Source organism: Schistocerca nitens, chromosome 6 (assembly GCF_023898315.1).
Source record: "Schistocerca nitens isolate TAMUIC-IGC-003100 chromosome 6, iqSchNite1.1, whole genome shotgun sequence".
Classification (NCBI taxonomy): Eukaryota; Metazoa; Arthropoda; class Insecta; order Orthoptera; family Acrididae; genus Schistocerca; species Schistocerca nitens.
Genome location: NC_064619.1, coordinates 345,914,219 through 345,938,516, shown reverse-complemented (window position 1 = coordinate 345,938,516; position 24,298 = coordinate 345,914,219). Strand labels below are relative to the sequence as shown.

At 42.1% G+C, this 24,298-nt stretch overlaps 1 protein-coding gene across 1 annotated transcript in view; it reads right to left on the bottom strand.

Moving 5' to 3' along the window:
• Positions 1-24,298, bottom strand: part of LOC126263357 (NADPH oxidase 5-like) — a 425,625-nt gene that overhangs the window by 186,343 nt on the left and 214,984 nt on the right. Inside the window, exon 4 of the mRNA XM_049960447.1 lies at positions 23,547-23,658. Coding sequence (XP_049816404.1) covers positions 23,547-23,658 — 112 coding nt within the window. The remainder of the gene's footprint in view (positions 1-23,546; positions 23,659-24,298) is intronic.

Sequence of the window (24,298 nt, the reverse complement as noted above, 5' to 3'; positions counted from 1 at the left end):
TTGATTACCAAAAAGCTTTTGATAGTGTACCCCACTCATGGTTACTACAAATATTGGAAATATACAAAGTAGATCCTAAATTGATACAGTTCCTAAACATAGTAATGAAAAACTGGAAAACCACACTTAATATCCAAACAAATTCAGATAATATCACATCACAGCCAATACAGATTAAGCGTGGAATATACCAAGGAGACTCATTAAGTCCTTTCTGGTTCTGCCTTGCTCTGAACCCACTATCCAACATGCTAAATAATACACATTATGGATACAATATTACTGGAACATACCCACACAAAATCACACATTTGCTATACATGGATGATCTAAAACTACTGGCAGCAACAAATCAACAACTCAACCAATTACTAAAGATAACAGAAGTATTCAGCAATGATATAAGTATGGCGTTTGGAACAGACAAATGTAAGAAAAATAGCATAGTCAAGGGAAAACACACTAAACAAGAAGATTACATATTGGATAACCACAGTGACTGCATAGAAGCGATGGAAAAAACGGATGCCTATAAATATCTAGGATACAGACAAAAAATAGTAATAGATAATACAAATATTAAAGAAGAACTAAAAGAAAAATATAGACAAAGACTAACAAAAATACTGAAAACAGAATTGACAGCAAGAAACAAGACCAAAGCTATAAATACTTATGCCATACCAATATTGACCTACTCATTTGGAGTAGTGAAATGGAGTAACACAGACCTAGAAGCACTCAATACACTTACACGATCACAATGCCATAAATATAGAATACATCACATACATTCAGCAACAGAAAGATTCACATTAAGCAGAAAGGAAGGAGGAAGGGGATTTATCGATATAAAAAACCTACATTATGGACAGGTAGACAATTTAAGAAAATTCTTTCTAGAACGAGCAGAAACTAGCAAAATACACAAAGCAATCACTCATATAAATACATCGGCTACACCACTACAATTTCATAACCACCTCTACAACCCGTTAGACCACATAACATCAACAGATACGAAGAAAGTAAATTGGAAAAAGAGAACACTTCATGGCAAGCACCCGTATCATCTAACACAGCCACACATCGATCAAGACGCATCCAACACATGGCTAAGAAAAGGCAATATATACAGTGAGACAGAAGGATTCATGATTGCAATACAGGATCAAACAATAAACACCAGGTATTACAGCAAGCATATTATTAAAGATCCCAATACCACAACAGATAAATGCAGACTTTGTAAACAACAAATAGAAACAGTAGATCACATCACAAGCGGATGTACAATACTAGCAAATACAGAATACCCCAGAAGACATGACAATGTCGCAAAAATAATACATCAACAGCTTGCCTTACAACATAAACTTTTAAAACAACAAGTTCCCACATACAAGTATGCACCACAAAATGTACTGGAGAATGATGAATACAAATTATACTGGAACAGAACCATTATAACAGATAAAACAACGCCACATAACAAACCTGACATCATACTCACCAATAAAAAGAAGAAATTAACACAACTAATCGAAATATCCATACCCAATACAACAAATATACAAAAGAAAACAGGAGAAAAAATTGAAAAATACATCCAACTGGCTGAGGAAGTCAAAGACATGTGGCATCAGGATAAAGTTGACGTCATACCAATTATACTATCAACTACAGGAGTCATACCACACAATATCCACCAGTACATCAATGCAATAGAGCTACATCCAAACGTATATATACAACTACAGAAATCAGTAATTATTGATACATGTTCAATTACCCGAAAGTTCCTAAATGCAATATAACACATACCATACAGTTAAAAGGAAGTGACGCCTGATCAAGGTCCGCGTCACTTTTCATTTTTAACCAGACTTAACGTCTGAGAAAGTAAAGAATAATAATAATAATAATAGATATTTACACAAAAATTGTTCTTTTATTTAAAAAGACTTAGTTCACGCTTGATGTCTATCGCATGAAAGTAGGGCTGTGAGGAAATAACTTTAATTTTAGTAGCATTGGACTATCTTACTGCTACGTGTAACGTCCGAACCTATCATTACAGCCCTGCTCGACGGTCCTTACACGTCAGTAGCGGAGTTTGGCCGACTTGCTTCATTGCACGTCTCCCAGCACTTTTGCAAAAAGGTTCGTCTCCATCAATAACACAATCGATGGTCTTGTCTCAAGTTTTTTTCGAATGTCACTGAAGTGCACTGCTCTCTTTTTAAAAAAAACGCTATTGGCATATCAACTGAGATACTAAAACTAGAGTATTAATCATGTAACAAAATTACTGTTGAGTTGCATTTTTCAGCTTTTATAACTTTAATAGTTCACGAAATTAGAACTGTTAGATCTTTCTCGACACTCCCACTATTCCACAGGAAATTTTCTCCACCATAGATGGATTCTGGCGTTTGAGAATAATTTTCTAGAACTTTATTAAATCTCCTGTTACACAGATTTTGTACACGTGATTGATACTTGATTGAATAACTACCTAGCCACAAAATCCTCCACAGGTTGCGTTTTCTTTCAACGTAACGTATCAGTATTTGAACTCATATCAGTCCCTGTGAGACAACACTACTAGGTTTTTGCTACACCAGCCTCTTTGATGTCTTTGTCAGTGTTTCCCCCTCCATGTTCTATTTGTCTGCTATTTTCTGTGCACTTAGGAGTGGCTTCCTATCCTAATTTCTTATGCTTACACCAACAGATTTCTCTTGCCTGAAACTACAGTAGGCTTCCCTGCAAAGAATAAGTCTGCCAGGAACCAACTCTCAGTTCTTTTCTTTTTCCAATGACTGCATTATTTCTAGTTGTTTTTGTTGAGCATTTCCAAAGGACTTCCTGCCAGATTCCTTCACAGTCCTACAGTAACGGCTTTCAATGATAAGGTGCAGCTTTTCTTCAGCTAGCCGTTGATTATAATTTCTATTATTCTCAACCGTGCGGCTGCATCTACTTTTCTCATTATTTCTTACTCCACTACTATTCAACAACTCACTCTACTTTTCAAGCACGTCGGTAGTTTCATCTCAATTTCCTTTACTTAACGAAATCCCAGTTCTTCGTGTGATTAGTCGCATGTAATATCTCTTTATTTAAGCCTAATAATTATTATTAGCTAATAGTCTCAGCGGCAATTCACATGTGTAAGTGTAGGAATTCAGTATCTAGTGGCTCATTTTTTGCAACAAAGATGTCGGTTGGTTGACTGGGGGTTAAAAAACTGAACAGCAAGATCGTCTGTCCCTCGATCCAAGGGTAGCTCATTCAGGATTAGTGACATCCTTGAAGTCTTCTGATGATGAAAGTATATAGGAGCAGTAAGACCGAGGCATTGAAGACAGTACTTATGTCATAGCAGAGACAGAATTTACAGACAAGCGTAAGGATCAGGCCGGTACGTAGATCAGATCAGAAGAGCAGTCTCCCAGGGACCATCTAATGGCGAGGAAAGTTCCACCCCGCTTCCGAACCCCGCCAACCTGATGAAGAGTGAAGCCAATTACAGAGCAAGTCAGCTAGTCAGCAGAATCAGAACAGTCAAAATAAGAAGGCTAAAAATGTAATGGACATTAGTTGGACGGCCGTCAACAGAAGGAAAAAATAAAGAACGAAATAGATAAGGCGGAAGGTGGGCTGTACATGCGATGGGAGTCTTCTCTCCCACAGCTGTTCCACCTCTATTCCAGTGTAGCCAAACCATTAAAGAGCAACCGCTATTCAACAGAGTGCTATCTGTAAAATAGAAAATAGAATGCAGCAGAAAATTAGACAAACCGCATCTAAAACAATCAAAACAGAGTAAGAGGCAGGTGAAAGAGTGAACTGATCAAAGAGGTACGGTCGAGGATCCACCAGGCTCAGCAAGCAGCGAGAGATGCCTCAGCCCCAACCACAACTCGCTCTTACTGGAGGAAACTTAAAACGTTATCCATGCAGATAACCACTTTCACGGAGAAAATGGAGAACCAGTTCAGCCATTCGTGAATAGTAAGACAAAGAATTCGGAAGCCCTTGCTTAACATGGAGGTCCAGATGAAGGGGCATACCGCTAAGACATGAGTTACTGTCTGTAAGGCTCCAAAAACTACTACCATGTGAGTAAAACAAAAGTATGTGTTAGCCTGGTATGAGCAGTGCGCAGGTGACATAGGATGGTGGCTTCATTCTGGGAGGAATGGAAACAAGAGCGCCATGCAGAAGTAGTCTCATTGACAGTGCAGAGTTAATAGAGGGAACAGTAGCCATCTAGATGTCATTCCTTCTCAGAGTGAGCAGATGACTTATTTGCAGCTGGGATCGGTAAAGTGAGTAAGGAGAGAATAATCTCTACTCTAGCCAAATGGTCGGCTATATCACTACCTGGGATACTCACATGACGTGCGACTCAAAGACAACCTAACTGTCAGTATAATCAAGTTCAGCGAGAAGGTTATGAATAGCAGAGCACACAAGGCGAGAAGAAAAACATTGGTCAACGGTTTGAAGACTCAATAAGCAGTCACTGCATATTAAAACGCCGTGCAGAACCGTGCAGAGAGGCCAGTTTAAGAAAGTGGAGTGCTCTGTTAAAGGATCCACTGTAAAAACTCTGAATATTCTTGGCAATCAGTGATGTTCCTGCTCAGCAGGGAGTGTAAAAGAATATCCCGTCTTATCCGTGGTTGATGTAAAAGATGGTAGCACCCAGGAACTGCTGAAGAACTGAACGTAACAGTTGCCAAAAGGTCGTTGAACGACCGAGATTTTAGGATCCTGAAATAGATCGATCCTAATTCGTGTCTCGGGTAATGAACCAAGAAATGTGTGCGAAGAAACAGAGGGAGTAGATTTCAGGGTGAAGATGCGGAGATCTTGGCGGAGTGCTGCGAGGCGTATTCCAGCTGGTAATCCCACTCGACGGGCGTCAGAGGGTGGTACTTAGAAAGAATAGGAATTGTTGGATGATAAGAGAATTGTCGAAAGGCGATAGTAGAGGAGACCAAGAGTTCGTATCATCGAAACTGAAAAGGTAAGATCCCTGATCCGGCAAGGAGACTGTCAATGGGATTAGTGTGCAAGGCACAAATCGCCAGACGAATTCCACTGGGTCTGACAATTTCGAGCCTTTAACCTAGCAACCATAGTCCAGTAGAGATGACACCAGAGCCCAATAAATATGGAGACGAGTAGCAAGATCCGCACCCCAAGAAGTGTGGGCAAGGAAACAGAGAGCGTTAAGCTTCTAAGAGAAGATAGTCCTTAGTTGACAAATACGAGGCAGCCAAGTTAGCTTTTTATCAAAAAGGAGGGCCAAAAACTGGGCTGTGCAGAAACTACCAAGTGATAGGTATCCAAGCAGAGTTCTGAATCAGGATGGACGGTAGTATGACGACCATGCATGAGGCATGTTTTTGCAGGAGAGAATTTGAAGCCGCGGGAAAGGATCCACACAGAAGACCGTCGGATGGCGCCTTGGGACTGGTATTCAGCTGGGGCTACCGAGTGAAAGCTGTACCCTATACAAAAATATTTGACATGCAGTGCAGGTGTGACCAGTGATCCGAAAAAGGTCACCAGCCCACTGATGACGAGTAGTAGTGTGACACTCCGTTTAGAGACCTGTCTGACGTCGTTCTTTTGGACACCTGAATGAAGTTCCAAATCTTACTCTAAACAACCGGTGTGATAAAAACTAACGAATAAAAATCGGTATGGAGCCTCGAAAGCATCGTTCATGGATGGTAAAAAAATGAGATGGCGCCAAGTTACGTTGTATGCCTTATTTACGCTATAAAAACTGCAATGAGGTGTTGGCGTGTAGAAAAATTCTGTCGGATTGCTATTTCCAACCGGACCAGATGGTCGGTTGCGAATCGTTCCTCCCGAAACGACACAGATCGGGGCAAAGGGCTGCATGACTCGAGAAGGCAACATGATCTGCTAGCGACAATCCTCTCGAACGTTTGCAGAGCACGTTGATGAGACCAAGATGTTGGGCTTTTGATATCTGTTTTCCCTTTGGTTTTCTGTAAGTATGCTATGCTTGGTGAGTCTGGGACTTTTAAAAAATCCTAACAAAAATCTGATGAATCCGAATTGGTACGGGATTGTCAAGTTGTGTCCTTTCTCATAGTGATCAATCAAACACTTCTGTTCTAAAATCTGCCTTTAGGACCTTATCAATTGTCATGTTGCTCTTTTCATATGCGAGTTTCAATCGGTTGAGATTAGGACGTATTATTTACATATGCTATGTAATAAATGTGTTGTAAGAAGCTCATGACAGTTAAGCAAATCGTGTCTACAGTACTAGAAGAGAAAAAAAATCAAGATATTTTAGATCAATAACACGAAACAGTAGATGAGTTGTGTGATAGATAACCAGTGAAACTAAAATGATTGTTCTCGAAAATTTACTTTATCCATTTTTATTTAGACACTTTTGTATGTAATCGGACTAACACTATTTTCCTGTTATATACCTATCAGACAGTAATAACAGGTAGATGTAAATGAATTATATTAAATAACCTGCACATTTATTGTAAATCATTGCAATACGTCTTACAGATAATCTGCAGACGTGAAATTAGTTATATATCACCATTCTTCATGCCTTTCTGTCACTTTAAGAATACTTTAAAGCTTCACATCTCAGTTTAATAAGCTATATAAACTTGTAATGTCCTTTTATTTTCTTATACAGACGTTCATCATTGAATAATGTTTGAAAACTGCTGAACGTTGTTTGTAGCTATTCAGTAAGCGTTTGTCTTTTACAGATACTTTGTACAGGTCAGTGCTGTAACACTTGTTAATCCTGCTGCTGTTCATTTACCAGTGTGCTTTAACATCCTGTTTTGACAGTTATGGCCGCCCGCTGGGGTTGCGTAATAAGCTGAGCGACCTGGTTTGTTTACTGTGATCCTGGGCGACTGGGTCCCACTCGCCATGTGTCAAGCGGGAAGTAGACCGTGTTAATGAACTGGGTTCGCTTTACATATACCAGATCTAGGACGATAACAGTCGATCTATTTTGTGACAGAGTTTCTCTCTTGTTTTTCTTTAGTGAGCGTCCTCCATGGTTGAAAACGTGTTATTTTACTGTTCGGCCAACGATTCAACATGGATCACCGTAGGTTCCGTAAACAACTGAGATTTCCTACATATTAAACTTACATTAAGATTAAAGTTTGTAGGCACTGTAACAGCGACTGTATTCTGCTACGAAATAGCCAGACTTCGTTCTAAATGTGTTACTGTTATTAAAATGTTATATCTAAAAGAAAGCTTGAAAACAGACGATATTTATTATATTGATGAAAACTCTATAGGAAATTGATTTAAAATGGACGAATGTTATTTTATTCCATATTTAGTGTGAGTAGGTGCTTACGTCAAATATGAGACTTATGAAAAATAGTGTGTTTCTCTGAAACGCCACTTTTATTCTAAAGGATTTCTTAATTTATTTAGCAATATTCGGACAGCGTCGTCATTAGTGACTTTCTAAGAAGCATAATTTATCACGTTAATCTGTCGAAATGCTCCCACTCTAGTTCTGTCTGTCTTAAAATGATACGTCAGATTAAGTCGTTCCAGAGACTGAAGCGGAAGCCTAAATAGGGTGTATTACAGCAGTACCTTTGTGTTACTTAACGTGTGAATCATATCCGAACAGTTTGTAATTTAACTTGTAAACAAAGCTATAGGACAATGAGTACTAGTTTCCGGTTCAATATAAGTTTAATTATAACAAGGATGTTGTCGGAATCAATATCTGTATTGAAATTATCGTCCATGAATTACAGTCAAGTGATTAAAGTCTTTAGATAAGCTACACTCGCTCGGATTAGGCGAAGGTAAGGCAGAAATTCGACCGTAGTATTTTTGAAAGAACCACCCCTGTTTCGCAAGAAGAAGGGAAATCAAAGTCATGGGAGATTATCCTGCTGGCGAAACTGGCTCCCTAGTAATACGAGTCCGAGTTGAATGTTATTAAGCATGGAATAGAATAAATTAGGGAATAATGCAAGTTTAAAAAAGTGTATATGCTACTGTGGGAGAGAAACGTATGTCTGAACCAGTGGTCGTCAAACATTTTTGCTCAAGAGACTGACATTTTGGGGTGGCACCTTGGGCGGCTTATGCCCGTATGTTATGAGCCCAATAGACTATCTATAGTAAGTGCGAGGATAGATGACCCTCCCCTCCAATACCGGTCATTGAAAGTTGGCAAGAGTTGTAGCAAAATTGCCAGACGCAGTGTTTTCTGCGTGATCGGATAATCAACTGATTGATAAATTTTAAATTCATTATGTAATGTGAGACAAGCACAAATGTTTACTATTTGTTTTAAATTTCATTCTTCTTCTACTAATTTCTTGTCATTACAACAGCTTTAATTTGATTTCATATTACATCTGAAGATGTCCGTCTCTATAATGCTCAGTCACGAAGCCATGTTACTTCTGTTTGAAAGTTATACTATAGCAGCTGATCGGCACGAGTCCCGCACACCCGTGAGTTGTGGTTAATGGAAAACAAACAAAAGATTCCCCCTCTCACATCATCTAGCCTAGCAGTGTCCGATTTACCCCAATATCCCTGAGGCAAGCGTCCCCGCAAAATCCACCAACGTCAATTAAACTTAGGCATATCTTAAAATGTTACTGTCTAATATTTTTGTTTGTTATTAAACAGGAAAACTGCACTCCTAAGAAGTCTTAACGTTATGTGCCGTTTTTAGATTCGGCTGCTAGTTTTTTCCCATATGCATATATTGTAAAATATGGCTGAGAACCTCGGGCCGCACGAATACTTCACTCGGGCAGAAGTGATCCGCTATCCACAGTTTGACAGTCACTGGTGTAATCTCTGACCAACTACAAGACAAATTTGAGTGTTCAGAATTATATTAACATCACAGGAACACACCCTATGAGTTTGCAAACCAAAAATACAGTTCCTGAGTCTCCACAATGAGTTTCACTTTGCAGCCGAGTGTACGCTGATATGAAACTTCCGGGCTCGTTAAAACTGCGTGAAAATTCACTCTAGAAACAGTACCAGTCTGTGACTAAACCGTGCTTCCACAACATCTTTTCTTCCAGAAGTGCTAATCCTGCAAGGTTGCAGGAGAGCTTTTTTTTAAAAGCTCGGAAGATAGGAGATGAGGCACTGACGGAAATAGAGCTGCGAGGACGGGTCATGTGTCGGGCTTGGGTAGCACTGTCAAAGCACTTGCCGGTGAAAGGCAAAGGTTACGTCCAGCACACAGTTTTAATGTGCCAGAAAGTTTCAATTCCTGAGTTTCCTGTCATATTTAACCTGTCTGGGAATGAAGTACTCTACTTTGCAACAAAATATTTGTAATAACTGGCCAAGAGCAGTAAGTGCAGTATAAGCAAATTTAGTTTTACTGCAAGTAATGACGGTTTATGTTCCATTAGTGTCCATTGCATCATCTTTCTTGTAAAGTAGGCTCTGTCGGCTCGTCACAGACGGCGATTACGTTTTTTGCTTGCACCTTTCCTGGAGGCTGGCTACTCGTGCTCACAGACCTTTCATCTCTGGCCGCTCTAATTAGTCTCGCATTGTTTGCTCTATCTACGGTAACGTTCCGGTCTTGTTTTGTCGTCCATTCCGATCTCGTCTTACTTCTTATGTCGCTGGCTGTGCTCTTGCCAGGTGTTCCTTCAGATATACGAGAATCGCCTCGTACAACAACGTTGAATAAAAAGTGTTCAGCTCAGGCCGTTAAAGTCCTTTATTGAAAGGTCAAGATCGATTTCGCATTATTAAAATGCATCATCAGGTGATATGTACATTGGAGGAATAACATATTTACACTTCTGAACAATCAAATTTTAAAAATAAGTGATCATAATCATATGAGGCCGCTAGGGATAGAATACTTACATTATCTTTAAAATAATCGTAGCATACAAAAAAAATTAAAGGTCAATTCCATCGTTCAAGCAATAAAAATAAGTAACTCGCTGCAAAACGGTTGTCTAAGTTAAAATGACTGAGCACGAAAAGCAACCTGTAAAATAAGGGCACATCTCAGTAAGTACGAAAAACGGAAAAATCGAAAAGGTATCTGTATGATGTGAAAATTGGCAAAAGATCCTAAATAATCAAAAGTGTGAGGTCATCCACATGAGTGCTAAAAGGAATCCGTTAAACTTCGGTTACACGATAAATCAATCAAATCTGAAGCCCGTAAATTAAATACCTAGGAATTACAGTTACGAACAACTTAAACTGAAAAACTCGTAGAAAATAATGTGGAGAAAGCGAACCAAAGACTGCGTTTTATTGTCAGAATACTTAGAAGATGCAACAGATATAAAGAAACTGCCTGCATACGTTAATCCGTCCTCTTTTTGAATACTACTGCGCAGTGTTCAAATGGCTCTAAGCACTATGGAACTGAGGTACAGCGCGGTGTAGGGTCCTTACTAGATGGGATTAATGGAGTACGTCGAGAAAATTCAAAGGAGGACAGTAGTTTTTGTATTGTCGAGAAAAAAGGAAGAGTCTCACGGACATGATAAAGGATTTGGGGCGCACATAATTAAAACAAAGGCGTTTCTCGTTGTGGCAGGAACTTCTCAGGAAATTTCAATCACCAACTTTCTCCTCCGAATGCGAAAATATTTTGTTGACGCCGACCTATACAGGGACAAACTCAAATGGTTCAAATGGCTCTGAGCACTTTGGGACTTCACATCTGAGGTCATCAGTCCCCTATAAGTTATAACTACTTAAACCTAACTAACCTAAGGACATCACACACATGCATGCCCAAGACAGGATTCGAACCTGCGACCGTACCAGCAGCGTGGTTCCGGACTGAAGCGCCTAGAACCGCTCGGCCACAACGGCCGGCGTTCATCGTTGGTAGAAATGTATCCAATTGGCTGGTCATTACGTGGAAAAGTGAATACTGGTAAGTAAAGATCCAATTCTAAGGATTATCTCTGCGTTTAATTTATTAAAATAGTCCCATCCAAAGCCAATTAACGAAGGTGAGGCATTACTTTTCATTCAACCCTCTTAGAGGGCTTACGCTAGGATTTGAAGGTGTTGTGTAATGGCATCCTGACAAATAGTATCAAGAATAAAACTGACCATTGTGGAAGACCTCTACTCGTCACGTTGGGCGTGTGATTATTTTGCATTCTTATAATGAATGTTCTACCATAGAGCATTTAGAAGCTTGTTTACGAAGGAGAGATACGCATACGTTGTCATTTGCAATCAGTTATGACGGGAGACACTCTTAGAAGGTATCCTTTTGCACTGGACCCATGTTAGGTATACTGTGTGTAATCAATGACATTCTTCCGTCACTTGTTCCGTAAACCTCCCGGAAGCCTAATTCGTTGTCATGATCTTTCACCAACACTCCAATATGCACCTTCTTATCCTTCGCCGGATAAAGGAGGCCCGACATGATATTAGGAGGTATCACCATGACTTTTGTTACCTCAGTGTACAGGTCATATAAAAAAGTGTAGATGTAATAGTAAGAGGATATAAAGTCACAAAATAGGTAGAACTACAAGTACTACCGAATGCCCATATTGCTGACATTTTCTGCCGCCTTTTCGGTGACATGCAGCAATTCGGCGTTATCGCCAGTGAAGGCTTTCAGTGAGCAATCTTTAACTATGTTTTATGATTTGCCTAGCAGCTCTACAATCTTACATCGTAGAAGCTATTTTCTCCCATCTGTACGTGTCAGCGCATCTACCACAGCTCGAATTCTATTTTGGGTAGACCAGACTTCGCGAAGCTAGTCGAATTCAGGTGCTGTCGTAGTGAGAGACGAAGCATAGTGTGAAAGGAAGGGGTCTCTTTTCCTGCGATCATTTTAGGTGAGCCAATTTTCATCCAGAATTTTCTACTTTTTAGTGATAGGTGCCTGGAACACAATGTGATTTTCTCACTGTCACGGATAACGTGGTGGATTTGTAATGAGAGCTAGTCTCGATCTTCGAGTTTTCTAATGAATAAGTTCCCTCGTTGCAGAAGGGGAGGAGAGTGCTAGTAGCTAATACGTTTGGGCCGCCTTCATTGTACTTGTTGTAAGGCGCATAGTTTGATTTAGGTGGACAACTGTGCGACTAGTGTTAATACTCTTGAGCCACACTGGTGCACAATATTCCGCTACCGAACAGACAAAACCTAAAGCTGAAATTCGTAGTGTGGCACCTGAAGACCCCCATGAAATGCCGCCAGGTTTCTGCAAGATGATGATGATGATGATGATGATGATGATGATGATGATGATGATGATGATGCGAGTTCTAAGTTTGGAATCGGTGTTTGCGAAACCATTTTTGAAGCTCAGTGACCTTCCCAGTGTGACAAATTTTGGATGTCTATTTTGGGACAGTAGTTTGTTCTCATCGTAAATACTGAGTTCGTTCCCTAACCTGTTGGCTAACAACAAGCCTACCAATTTATTGTTGAGGCGGTGTGTAGAGACTTCTGTCTTTTGGCAATGAGTTGCCATTTCCGATGGCGAAAGAATTTCCCAATAACTTTCAGGCCCTTCGACAAGGTGACATAAGTGGCCTCTAACTGAGGGAATTAAAGGTGAAGTAGATGAGTTTCTAACAAATTTTGGCATTGGAATTATTCGTAACTTAGAGCAACATGTACATTGTTAAGAAATACTAAGGCCTCTTTTGGAGTGATATCTTACTTGTTCCAGAAGAGAGGAATGGTCATATATCCGAGATATTATACCTCTTGTTTGAATATGACAGTTATCCACCACAGCAGTGCAAAATATTTAATACGCTCTTCTTATCAGTACGTGGCAAATTAAATTTTTGATTGTCTTCAGAGACAACTAACAGCCTGAAAAAGAATAGTGACGCCCGCCCCCCCCCCCCCCCGAAGGGGAGGAGGAAACGAAATGATATTTCACGATTTGAGAGGATATATGATATTCAGTTATATAAAATTCAATGAAATCTACAAAGAACATGCACTACGAGCCCACTTATTACTGTAACACTGCATCTTGATTGGCATGTGTGCCGTAACTGGTTCGGTAAAGCTGTTGCATTCTCCCCTGAGGCAAGTTGGCTCACAACTGTTTTAACTGGTCTTTGGTGTCCTGGATACCGGCAACGGGATGGAGTTGTCCTAGCTGGTAGCGCAAATGTTCCAAAGGGAACAGATCTGCGTATCTTTCTGGCCATGAGATTACCTTAACATCACGTAGATAGTTCATAGAAATAAGTACCACGCGTGGACGAGCATTGCCCTGTTGAATTATGGTACCACGGCACTGTTGCAAGAGAAGTAACATACCAGGACGAAGGATGTGCGTGACGCACCGTTGTGCTGTCAGAGTACTCTCAATCACTACCAGCCGTAAGCCGGAGTCATATCTGATGGCTCACCACACCATGACGACTAGTATACCTGCCTTCACTTTCCCATGCAGTCCAACATCGGGCCAGTCTCACATGTGAATGCCCCACAAATCTAGATATTGGACGATTCTACTCGTCGGCGGAATGGAGACTCGCAATGAGACCCCCTTCAACTCTGTCAGGTTATGGTAACGCTGTCTCACATGAGTACGTGGCATCTGCATGTCTTCACATTAATAACTCACCATCTGACGCAGTTCTCGCCCATTATTACATCCATGCCTGCGAACAACACTAAACGTGAGCAACGCTAGTATACTCTGGTCGTCGTCATCGTACTTATCAGAGATAATTACAACTGTAATCATTTATATATTCGCCCATGGTGTGTACATTTATGAAGTTACATTGACATCCGACTGTGCCTCCTGTGTGCTTAACTTTTTTGTCAGGCAATGTATATCACATGCAGTTAGAGGAGACAAGCGAATATGAAATTTGATGAATTATGAAATCACTAAAGAACAAAGACACCGATTGGTGTGACGAAATTTCAAATGGGATAATGAGGACCGTGTACGAGGTATTAGTTCTGTTCTAAACCACTCGTGCAAGTGTGTCTTTCAGGTGTGGTTAGTTTCCTAACTTAGTGGTTGGATGGTTGATTGGGGGTGGGTGACCAAATAGTGAGGTCATCAGTACCATGATCGAATATGGCAGAAATCGGAGGAGGAACAAGACAAACAGTACAGTCCACTCAAGCGGAAGGGATAACGTGAAAACAAAGAGGGATAATGGATGGCAGTGCAGCAGGAAAAGGAAAGAACTGGAGCAGTGTGGGTGGAAAGTGGGAGTGCCCAAGAACGCTATGCATGGTAGGTCACCAGCACTGCCACCAACCCGTTCTGACACCATAATCACGATACAATGGGGACAACACCAGGTGAAGAAAACACAAGGAAAGGAGAACCAAAATAGTACAACAGACCAGACAAAATGACAAAATGTAAATATAAGGTGGGGAGAGTCTGGTCGGTGTGGAGGCATAGCCAAACAATTACGCTGATTGAGGGACTCAAATTACAGAGGAAAATTCGAGGACTTATACCTGAGAGGACAAACCGCCTTTGCAAAGAAAACCAAGGACAGATGTAACCATGCGAGGGTTATCCACTAACACCCAAGAAAAGGAGGGTGACAGAGCATATTTAGAGTGAAGAGGCAAATGGCGGGGAAAGTCCAGAAAAATATGGATCATTCATATAATTGTTTCGCCTGGACTCCCAATGAATCCGCGTTCTTCAGTGCAAATGCACAAGTACATCTAACCTCCTGCAGGAATCTCAGAGCAGCAGGAATGGAGGAAATGGTCAGGGACTGCAAGTAGGTGTCACTCAGAAGGGATTTGGATCGGCTGTGATGCATTCCAAGATGGTCTGCACAGTTTTAATAGCACTGTGTCCTGGATAGCGCAGTGGTTAACGCACCTGCCTAGTAAGCAGGATATCCCAGGTTCGAATCCAGGTCTGGTACACATTTTTAGTCATCATCGCTGATTCTGCATAATGTCCCAATGCAGCTTACATTAGTAATCCCTTCCTTTTCCTTTGTCCACCCTCCCCCCCACCTTCAGCTTACAAATAAAATATGGATCACCTTGAGGGGAGCCCTGCAACTACACAAGGAGGGGGGGGGGGGCGCCACCTCATTGCAGACTAAAAACACCATGTGTCAACCTAGTATGGCCAATACAAAGATTCTTGAGGATGGTAGATTCCTGCTGGGAGAGGCAGAGTGAAGAGAGCTGCATATTAGGAACCTTCTTGGTGGCGCAAAGTTTATTAGATAGGGGGTAGCCTCACAGAATCAGCCCAAGACTAAACAAAAAGATTTGATGTAAAGCCGCAAATTCGCCCCTGGAGGGGTCACGGATAATGGAGGATAGATGGCTGCTCACCCCCTCCCCCCAGCCAGACAATCTAAGTTCATTAGCTGGGATACCTATGTGGCCAGGAACTCAAAGGAAATCAACCAAACAAGCAGCATTATCAAGACCAGCGAGGTCATGGATAGCAGAGACCAAGAGGTGACGGGAAAACTCGTGTGAATGAGGACGGTTTAATGAAGCAGAGGACCCAATAGATTGCCATAAATTCCACATTAAACACCTTACATGTGGCAAGCAAGGGACGCTGTTCCATGCCAACAGAAGAATGAAGGCATATCCCACTTGATGGGGGGATTTAGAACCATTGGTGTAAAAAACAATGGCATCCTGAAACTTCCATAACAGCGTTCAGAACAGGCAATGGAATACCACTGGAGCGGTGGAGGCTTTTCGACTCTGGAAGAGATCAATCCAGAGACAAGGAACTATCCAGTGGGGGCAGTCGGGAGGTAATGTGGTGAACAGGGCAAGGAAGGGAGATGGCAATCATAGTGGAGAGAAGTGAGGCAGAGTTCAAATTGTAAACATATCTGGGGATTGGCAGTAGTCGCATGACCGGTGGAACAGGAACATGCGATTAAAAATCTGAAGGGGGCCTGAAGACCCCACTCATGCAGCACAAGAAGAATAGAATAGGAGGAGTGAGCAGGGGAAGACTGGATAGTGATGGCATAGGAAACCAGAGGCCTGGATGGCTGAAGCAAAATGGGAGAGATACCAGCAAGACTATCAACAAGGCTAGTACAAAAGGCACCTGTCGCTAAGCAGACATCACGATGGTGAACTGGTTCCAAGAGGAGCAGCGTGGAAGCGGCAGTTGATCCATAAACTTGACAACCATAGTCCAGATGAGGCAGGACTATAGCCCAGTATAGGCAAAGAAGGATTGAATGATCCATGTCCCAAGAGGTGTGGGCAAGGAAGCGAAGAACATTGGGTTTACAAAAACTGCAAACCTTCAGATGAGGGATATGGCCAACCAAGAAAGCTTGTCAAAAAGAAGACCCAAGAAACGGAACTGAGATGGGGGGGGGGGGGGGGTGAGACACAATGGTCAGGCGTTGGGCGTCGAGGTAGAGCTCCAGATCACAATGGTCTGAAGTACAGAAAAATAAATTTACCACCTTCTGCTTAAGGGGAGAGAATTGAAAACTGGGCAAGAATGTTCACTTAGAAGTGAGCTGGAGAGCACCCTGGAGCTGTTGTTCGCAGATGGCACCAGGTGGAAGCTAGCCCAAGTAAAGAAATCATCCAAATACAGAGCAGGGAGGTGATAAATGGTGTCACAGACGTCACACGTCTATTAACAGCAATGAGAAAAAAGACATTTAATACAAGGCCTTGTGGAACGCCATTCTCCTGGGTCTACAGAGAGCTGAGACCAGTGGCAACCCAGACTCTGAATGACCGGTGGAACAGGAACATGCGATTAAAAATCTGAAAGGGGCCTGAAGACCCCACTCATGCAGCACAAGAAGCTTGTGATGGCGCCAAACTGTGTCATAGGCATTATGAAGATCGAAGAAGACTGCAACAAGATGGTGGCTGCTGACCTGCAGTTTCCAATTGAAGCAGATGATCGATCAGAGAGCTTTCCTCCAGAAAGCCACAATGGTAAGGAGATAAAATGTTCTGAGATTCAAGGACCCAACTGAGCCGATGGGCCACCATCTGTTCTAATAATTAACAGGCAATACTGGTCAGGCTGACTGGCTGGTAACTATCAAGGGGCGATGGATCTTTGCCAGGCTTAAGACAGGAACCACAATACTGTCTCCCCATTGAGAGGGGAAAATGCCTTGGAGCTAAATACAGTTAAACACCTGGAGGAGATATTGTTGTGGAAGATTGAGGTGTTGAAACAATTGGCTATGGATGGAATCAGGCTCAGGAGCTGTGTCGTTGGAAGAAGAGTGGACCAGAAGAAGCCCATTGTTTTCAGAGGAGGAAGGCAGCTGGATGGAGGCTGAAGTCATCAGAAAATAGGCCGCAAAGTGTTCCGCGAGATCTGATGGATCTGCACAAAAGCCACCTGGAAGGGCAAGGTCCAGAATAGAAAACTTCCGCAGGCAATCTTGGATTGTGGCAGAAGTGACAGAAGAACCTAGATAGGAGACCAAGTGTTCTCAACACACCCATTTTATCTCTTTAAGCAACAGGCTTTGGCAAGAATACATTTAAAAGTATTAAGACTGGCTGAGGATGCGTGACACTTAAGACGTTGCAAGGCACGACGACAATCACAGATAGCGTGCCAATGGCCATGCTGTACCATGGATCTAGCCGACGGCGAACAGGGCCGGCAATGCCGGCAGCGGGAATTATCGGACAGATCATGGACGACATCATCAATATAACCCGACAAAGAAGGTAGAAAGACGACCAGGGAGGAATATAGAGGCCAATCAGCATGATGGAAAACCCAGTCAGATAACCTGATCATCGGTATGCGGAAAGGGAACGAGAAAATCAATGGGAAACTGTCACTGTCACGGAGGTCATCGTACGGTGACAAGTGAAAGGAAGGAAGGAGGGGAAGAAAGAGAGCGAAAGATTAGTGGCAGAGAGAATGCCGTATATGGCTTTAAAATGAGTAGGGAAATCATCATTAAGAAGGCACGGGTAGTAGTCTACCAGAAATTGGTCAATGAGGAGCTCCAGACCAGATGGAAAAGCGCTGCCCCACAATGGGTGATGGGCATTAAAATCCCCGAGGAGGAAGGACGGTTGCTAAAGGAGAGCAGTTATGGCACCAATGCAGGTGGTCTGTAAGGAGGGAGATAGAGGTTGCAAACAGACTGCAGAGTCCAAGAGGACCTGGACAGCAACTACTTCTAGTGGGGTATGAAGTGGGATCCATGTACTAACAATATCCATACGCCAGAAGCCCTCAAAAGGCCAACCTTGTTCTGACAGAAAGCATGGAATCCACGAAATGTCAGTGAATGAGCATTAGTAAAATGAGATTTATGGAGAACAACACAAGCTGCCAAGTAAGAGGCAATAAGGGATTGCAACTCTGGGATGTGAGTGTAATATCCATTACAGATCCATTGAAAAACCATGGAATGGGTATCCAAATTAAGCTGGGGCCAGTCATGTTGCTGGATCACCATACACTGCCAACGAGGATGGGATGGCATCCACAAGTAAATCAGACTCAGGTTGCTTCTTCTTCTTCTTCTTCTTCTTCTTCTTCTTCTTCTTCTTCTTCTTCTTCTTCTTCCATAGGTTAAGGAGGGCAGGACACAGAGGGAGAGCAGGCTTTTGCAAGATCTGGAACCAAAAGAGAGCAGGCATCTTGGGGAACAACGACAGTGTGTCCCACAGCTGAGACGCAGAAGCAGGCATCTAACCTGAGGAACACTGCAGGAGGAGTCCCGGGATGGAGCCCCATCACTGCCAGGCGCCAAAGAAGGGTGGCACTTTTTGGCTGGGGAGTGAGAGTGGCACCTAGAAAGGAGGGCTTGGAAACTGTAGGGAATGGGCAGAGGAGAAGGGGATGGGACTGTGCTAAGGAAAATGGAGGAAGAGGGAAAGGGTGTAACAAACGCAAAAGTAGAAGTCATCGACACGGTATGAAATCGGTCAAATTTATGACAAGCCTCAGTGTAAGACAAACGATCCAGTGACTTATGATCTTTTATCTTCTTTTCTTTCTTATAAGCTGGGCAACTGGTGAACGTGGAGAGTGACAATCATGACTTAACTCGTCTGAGTGGTGAAACATAGGCGCTCCCCTCATGGAGGTGGTATCCACATTCACCACATAGTGGGTCTGCCATACATTGGAGGACATGCAAGCACTGAAAGTATCTCATAGGTGGTGGGTCATATGGCTTCACACGACAATAACACATCACCTTAACCTCCCATTGAGGTTATCTCCCTCAAATATCAGAATAAAGGCGCCATTATTGGTGTGATTGTCCTTATGACCATACTGCCCATGCCGAGCAAAATGAATACCCTGTCATTTCCCAATTGGTCCAGAGTTCATCATCAGTTTGAAGAATGAGGCCTCAATGGAAAATGGCTTCCTGGACCATATTCGAAGATTGGTGAGGTGTAATGGACACTGGGACTTCACCAAGATGATCACAAGCATGAAGAGCTGCAGATTGGGCAGCAGAAGTTTTGGTCAGTAGGGAACCCAGCCCCATATTACTAAGAGACTCCATTTCGCCAAACGTCTTCGTCCTAGTACAGACCAGGTGAAAGGGAAAGTGTTTCATCCCAAGTCGGCGAGCCTGGATCTCCTCTCAGGGTTTAGCCAGGGAATGGAAGGCCACAGGGTCACAAGAAGCAGGATTCAATGATCTGTTGCCACTCGAAGCGATGGCCTTAGAAGAATAGCCAGATTTTTGTAGCTTGATACGACTCATATGCAAAGCATCCGCCTCATACCACCCACTCCGATCAGCCCTCCCCCACCCCTTCCATATGGGCCCCACCCAGACACACCAAGGGCCGTGTGGCACAGTGGCCATTGCCTGGTGTTCCGATGCTTCAGAATGACAACCAATCCTGAGCATACATAAGGATGCAACAGCTCCGGTATCAGAGGCGTGATACATGTGTTGTCACAGGGGGCTCAGCCAGATAAGTACAAAAGCCCCACTACACCGACTGGCTACACGTGCTGCTAACCTAGCAGGGTGGAGGGGGGCTATGGCGGGGGAGGAAGGCAGGAGGGGAGGAGAGGAATCTACGGCGTAAACGCTGAGGAGGGAGTTCTTCCCCAGAGGCTCACACTACAGACAGAAAATTTAGCAGTATAGCTCGAACGCCGAAGTTGACCAAGAACGCCAAAGAAGAAGGATGAAAGAAAATGCAAGGGGAACAAAACAGTAAGAAATACAAGGAACCGGGTGGATAGCCATGTCGGCATAAGCAAGAATACTGTGAGAGGGGAAGGAGAGGGCAGCGGGGAAGGAATTAAGATGGGGAGGGAGGGGCACGGGGAAGGAAATGCGGCCCGGGAAGGAAGAATGGACTGCAATAACTCGGGGCGCCGTGGGCGCTAGCACGAACTCATGAAAGAACCGTGAGACCCTTGGGGAGTGGACATTTAGTGGCCAATTCTTTTGCTATTAATACTTTCGAAACTTTTGGAGTAAACGGTGTGTAAGAGAGTAGTGGCACGTTTCAGTACACATTATTTGCTATTGGATTCGCAATTGGGCTTCAGGGAAGGAGTATCCTCAGAAAATGCATTCGCTTGTTTATTATATGGTGCACTAGTAGACAAACGAAAAATTTATTACATATTATAGCATTTTTGGCTCTTTCCTCGTTTAAGCTTAATACAAACGATCAGAACCCGTAAATTTATGGGATTTTATACTAGAAGTGGGTGGGGAGCATACGGGAATAATTATCCGAGCATCGTGAAACACAGAGGACATAAATTGCGAAGATTGACATAGAATGTTTCCAGATACTTTAAAATCTAGTCTACGGTCATAAAAAATGTTGTGCAAAGTGCTCGCTGTGAAGTAAATGTTGAAATGTGAAGAGTAAACTTTACACGCAGGATAACATGAAGTAAAGCCTAGCCTTCTATTTAATGCTTGTTGTCAGAAAGTTATATTCAGTCTCGAAATTTTACGATTGATTAAGATACAAGAAGTATCACACTGACAAATAGCTATGAATCTGAAACCAGAATAATTTCATCTAGAAACCTGGAAAGAATAATTATTTTCAGTCATCGTCATCCCGAACCTCTCATACTGTTGTCCAAATCCATCACCATTCCTGAAAATACGTTTACCACTTCATGAATGATAAATGAGGTGGATGACAAGAATTATTGTATCATGCAAGAGTTGCATGTCATATGAATTAGAGACACTCTTAGTATTGTGATGTAAGTCCCACTTCCTAATCTGCTTTCCAAAACAAAAAATAAAAAAACTGAATCGAAACACTCCTATAAAAAGCCCGCTCTGCGTAGCAATCTCTCAGCAATAAATAATAACGACCAGAATTTACATAGTAATAGGTATATACTATAAATGTGTGGCACGAGGAAACTGTTTAAGTACGATAGAATAACAAATTTAAAAATGAAAGGCAATATACTGAATAAATGTTAGACAAGGTAGACTGTTTCCAGAGTGGGAGTCCCAGGCTGCCGAACTCTGTTACACTGACATCTGTCTCGGCGTGCTATCTGAGCCTGCAGTTTCGCTACTGAGCAGTCAAGATATTCTACAGTTTTTTCCATCACGTCAGCTACGATACATTTATGAAAAGAATCGGAAGCGAACATGAAATGTGTTTCCAAACGGCAAAGTGACTACGTCATATAATTGCTTCTATCATTGCACTTGTGTAAGTGAGGACTATTCGTTATGTCCATTTAGTAATGTACACGCTAAGCAAATAAAATAAAAAATAACTTTAATGTAAATAATCTTGTATAAAACGGAAATAACATAAATTTGAAATACAAATAGAGACCCCTCATAAAACTGAATTCGGCAATGTGTGACAATCCCTTCCGGAAGTTGTTTCATTTCCTTTTACCGTCCCATCCGTAAAAACTATCTACCTGCAATGCTTTTTCCAAACACGTGTAACAAACTTATTATTTTGTATCGAATATAATAAATATATATACTCTTCAAAGTAGCACTTTAATGAACTATCGATACAAACAATCGTGCAGGGCAAGTTTAATTTATCGCTGTAGTAAATAAATTACAAATAGGCCTTTCATGCTTTCTATAGAACAGGAAGTAAAATAATCTTTTTGCATCCCCTCTATGGCCACGCAGCGCAGTTGGCGTGGGTCAATGTCGACATCGTCTTAGAATGGTCCGTATTGTAAGGCAAACTATCCAGTTTCATACTTTTTTGATATTGGTGTTAGCTATTCCTGCCACAGGATGCAACATTTTTCGCTGCTTCATTTTTATCAGGACGTGAATTTAAGTGCATGTTTATATTTCATATCTCTCAAAGGTGTGCTTACCTTCCAGTTAGATTAATATATACATCACCATTCCTTGTAGTAGGACGGCAGCCTTTGGATATTTAAGCTATATGATTGAACTGAATATTTTTTTCTTGCATTATCCGTCCTTTAAGGACAGACGTAGAGCAAAATATATCATTGTACTTAAACGTACGTATCCCTCAAAAATATTACAGCTAAAATAGTGAGACTTATGTACAACAGAATGCTTCATATTCTGTGGAACTTCTGTTTAAAAATGCTCATCGACATACATTTTTTTAAGGATTTGAATTTTTAACTAGCATTGTTTCTTTTCTTGTAAACTAATCAAGCAATAAAACTGGAATTTCACAGTTTACATCTGCGTAAGAGGCTAATAAAACTTGTGGAACAGATTTTTGTTTAACGTCATAGTTGATTTGAAATTAATTTTCAGTTTTGTGTTACCTTTGACTGCTCTGTTTTTCTCAAGTTTTAAAGGAGAATTTTTCTCAGAGACAAGGTAACGGGAAAGTGCTACACAGGATTATTTAAGAAATAATTCTTCAGAACTATTCAAAATTTCAGGATGTTAGCTTTTGTTGTTCCAGAGGAAAAGAACATTATAGCTCAAAAGTCAGTTTACGGCAATTCAATTTACAGTTTTTATATCAAAGTTTGGCAATATTAGTATACCTCTAGTGACTAATGCCATCCATAACCATAATCTTTATTCTCTTCTGTGTCTTCCTGGAGTATTCTCTTCCCCCGTCTACCTCGTCTAGCCAATTTTTGCACTTTTTCTTCTCTGCCTGAACTTTGTCCAGTCGCACTTCATCGATGCTTCTGAATATCTTCACTGTAAATGCACGTAGATGGAAGCCTCGTCTCTGCACTCACTTAATCCTATCTACATTTCCACTATTGAACACTAGACAGGCATCACCTGCAGCTATCTTCACAAAAATTCAGGGCACAAATGCTGTTTTTGGACAATTAATCCATATAAGGTTATTGTAGTTCTCAGTAGTGCATTACTGTGCATATACGGTACATAATCTAAGGCAACTGTTATCCAAAGGAGCATAATAATATCTCATACAGCCAATCATCCTTCCTCGCCCCTAGGTGCAACACTACTGTCGTCGACTAACATTTGTAATGGGTTCTGCAGGCAGTGAATGCTGGTCAAACACTGACAAAACATAGTTAAGGAGCAGGCAGACGCGGTACTTACCCCCTTGGCTCTGAATATCTGGCAGAACTTGTCCTGCGTGACGGGGTCCTCGGCGCACAGCACGAAGGCGACGCTCTCCAGCTGCTCGGCGAAGTCTATCTGCTTCTCGTCCCTGCCGGACAGACAACACAAGGCACCGGTCACAACAAGCCGCGCACTGAGGCGGTCCGCGCCACGGCCGCCGCAGCAGGCGCCGCCTACCGGAGGCCGGCGCGGCTTCAGCCGCTACATATGGGCATATCGTATCGCTCCTCTAGAAGGCCTGCCTGCCCTCAATGTCCTACGCTCGGCCAGGCGTGTAAAGTGGCGAAGGGAACTCGTTTAGTGCGGGTTCGCCAAGCTGCGACCGAGCAAAAACCCCACGTTCTAGGCTAAAACTGACCCCACGCAAGTAAGCTAATGGCACCTTTCCCTCGTTGTGCGTCTTGTCTGCAGTGAGGCCGTTACTGGCACTGCAATGGCGGCAGGGAGACACGACCTCATTGCAGCCTCTCGTGCCTGCTAGTTTCAGTTTCAATGCTATTAATGTCATTGTCAGTAGAATACAAAAAAAAAGAAGAAAATTGTCCTCTCGGACGTCACAGCCCTCTTTCTTACACATTGTCATTACAAAAATTTCGCCCTATGCACATTTTCGGTAGAAAATGGATGTCAAACAATGAAAATTTTATAACAGCGTAATAACAAGTACGAGAAGTATCATCATGCAACACATCAGTTAACAGAAAGTGTAGATTGTTTAGTTAGAATGC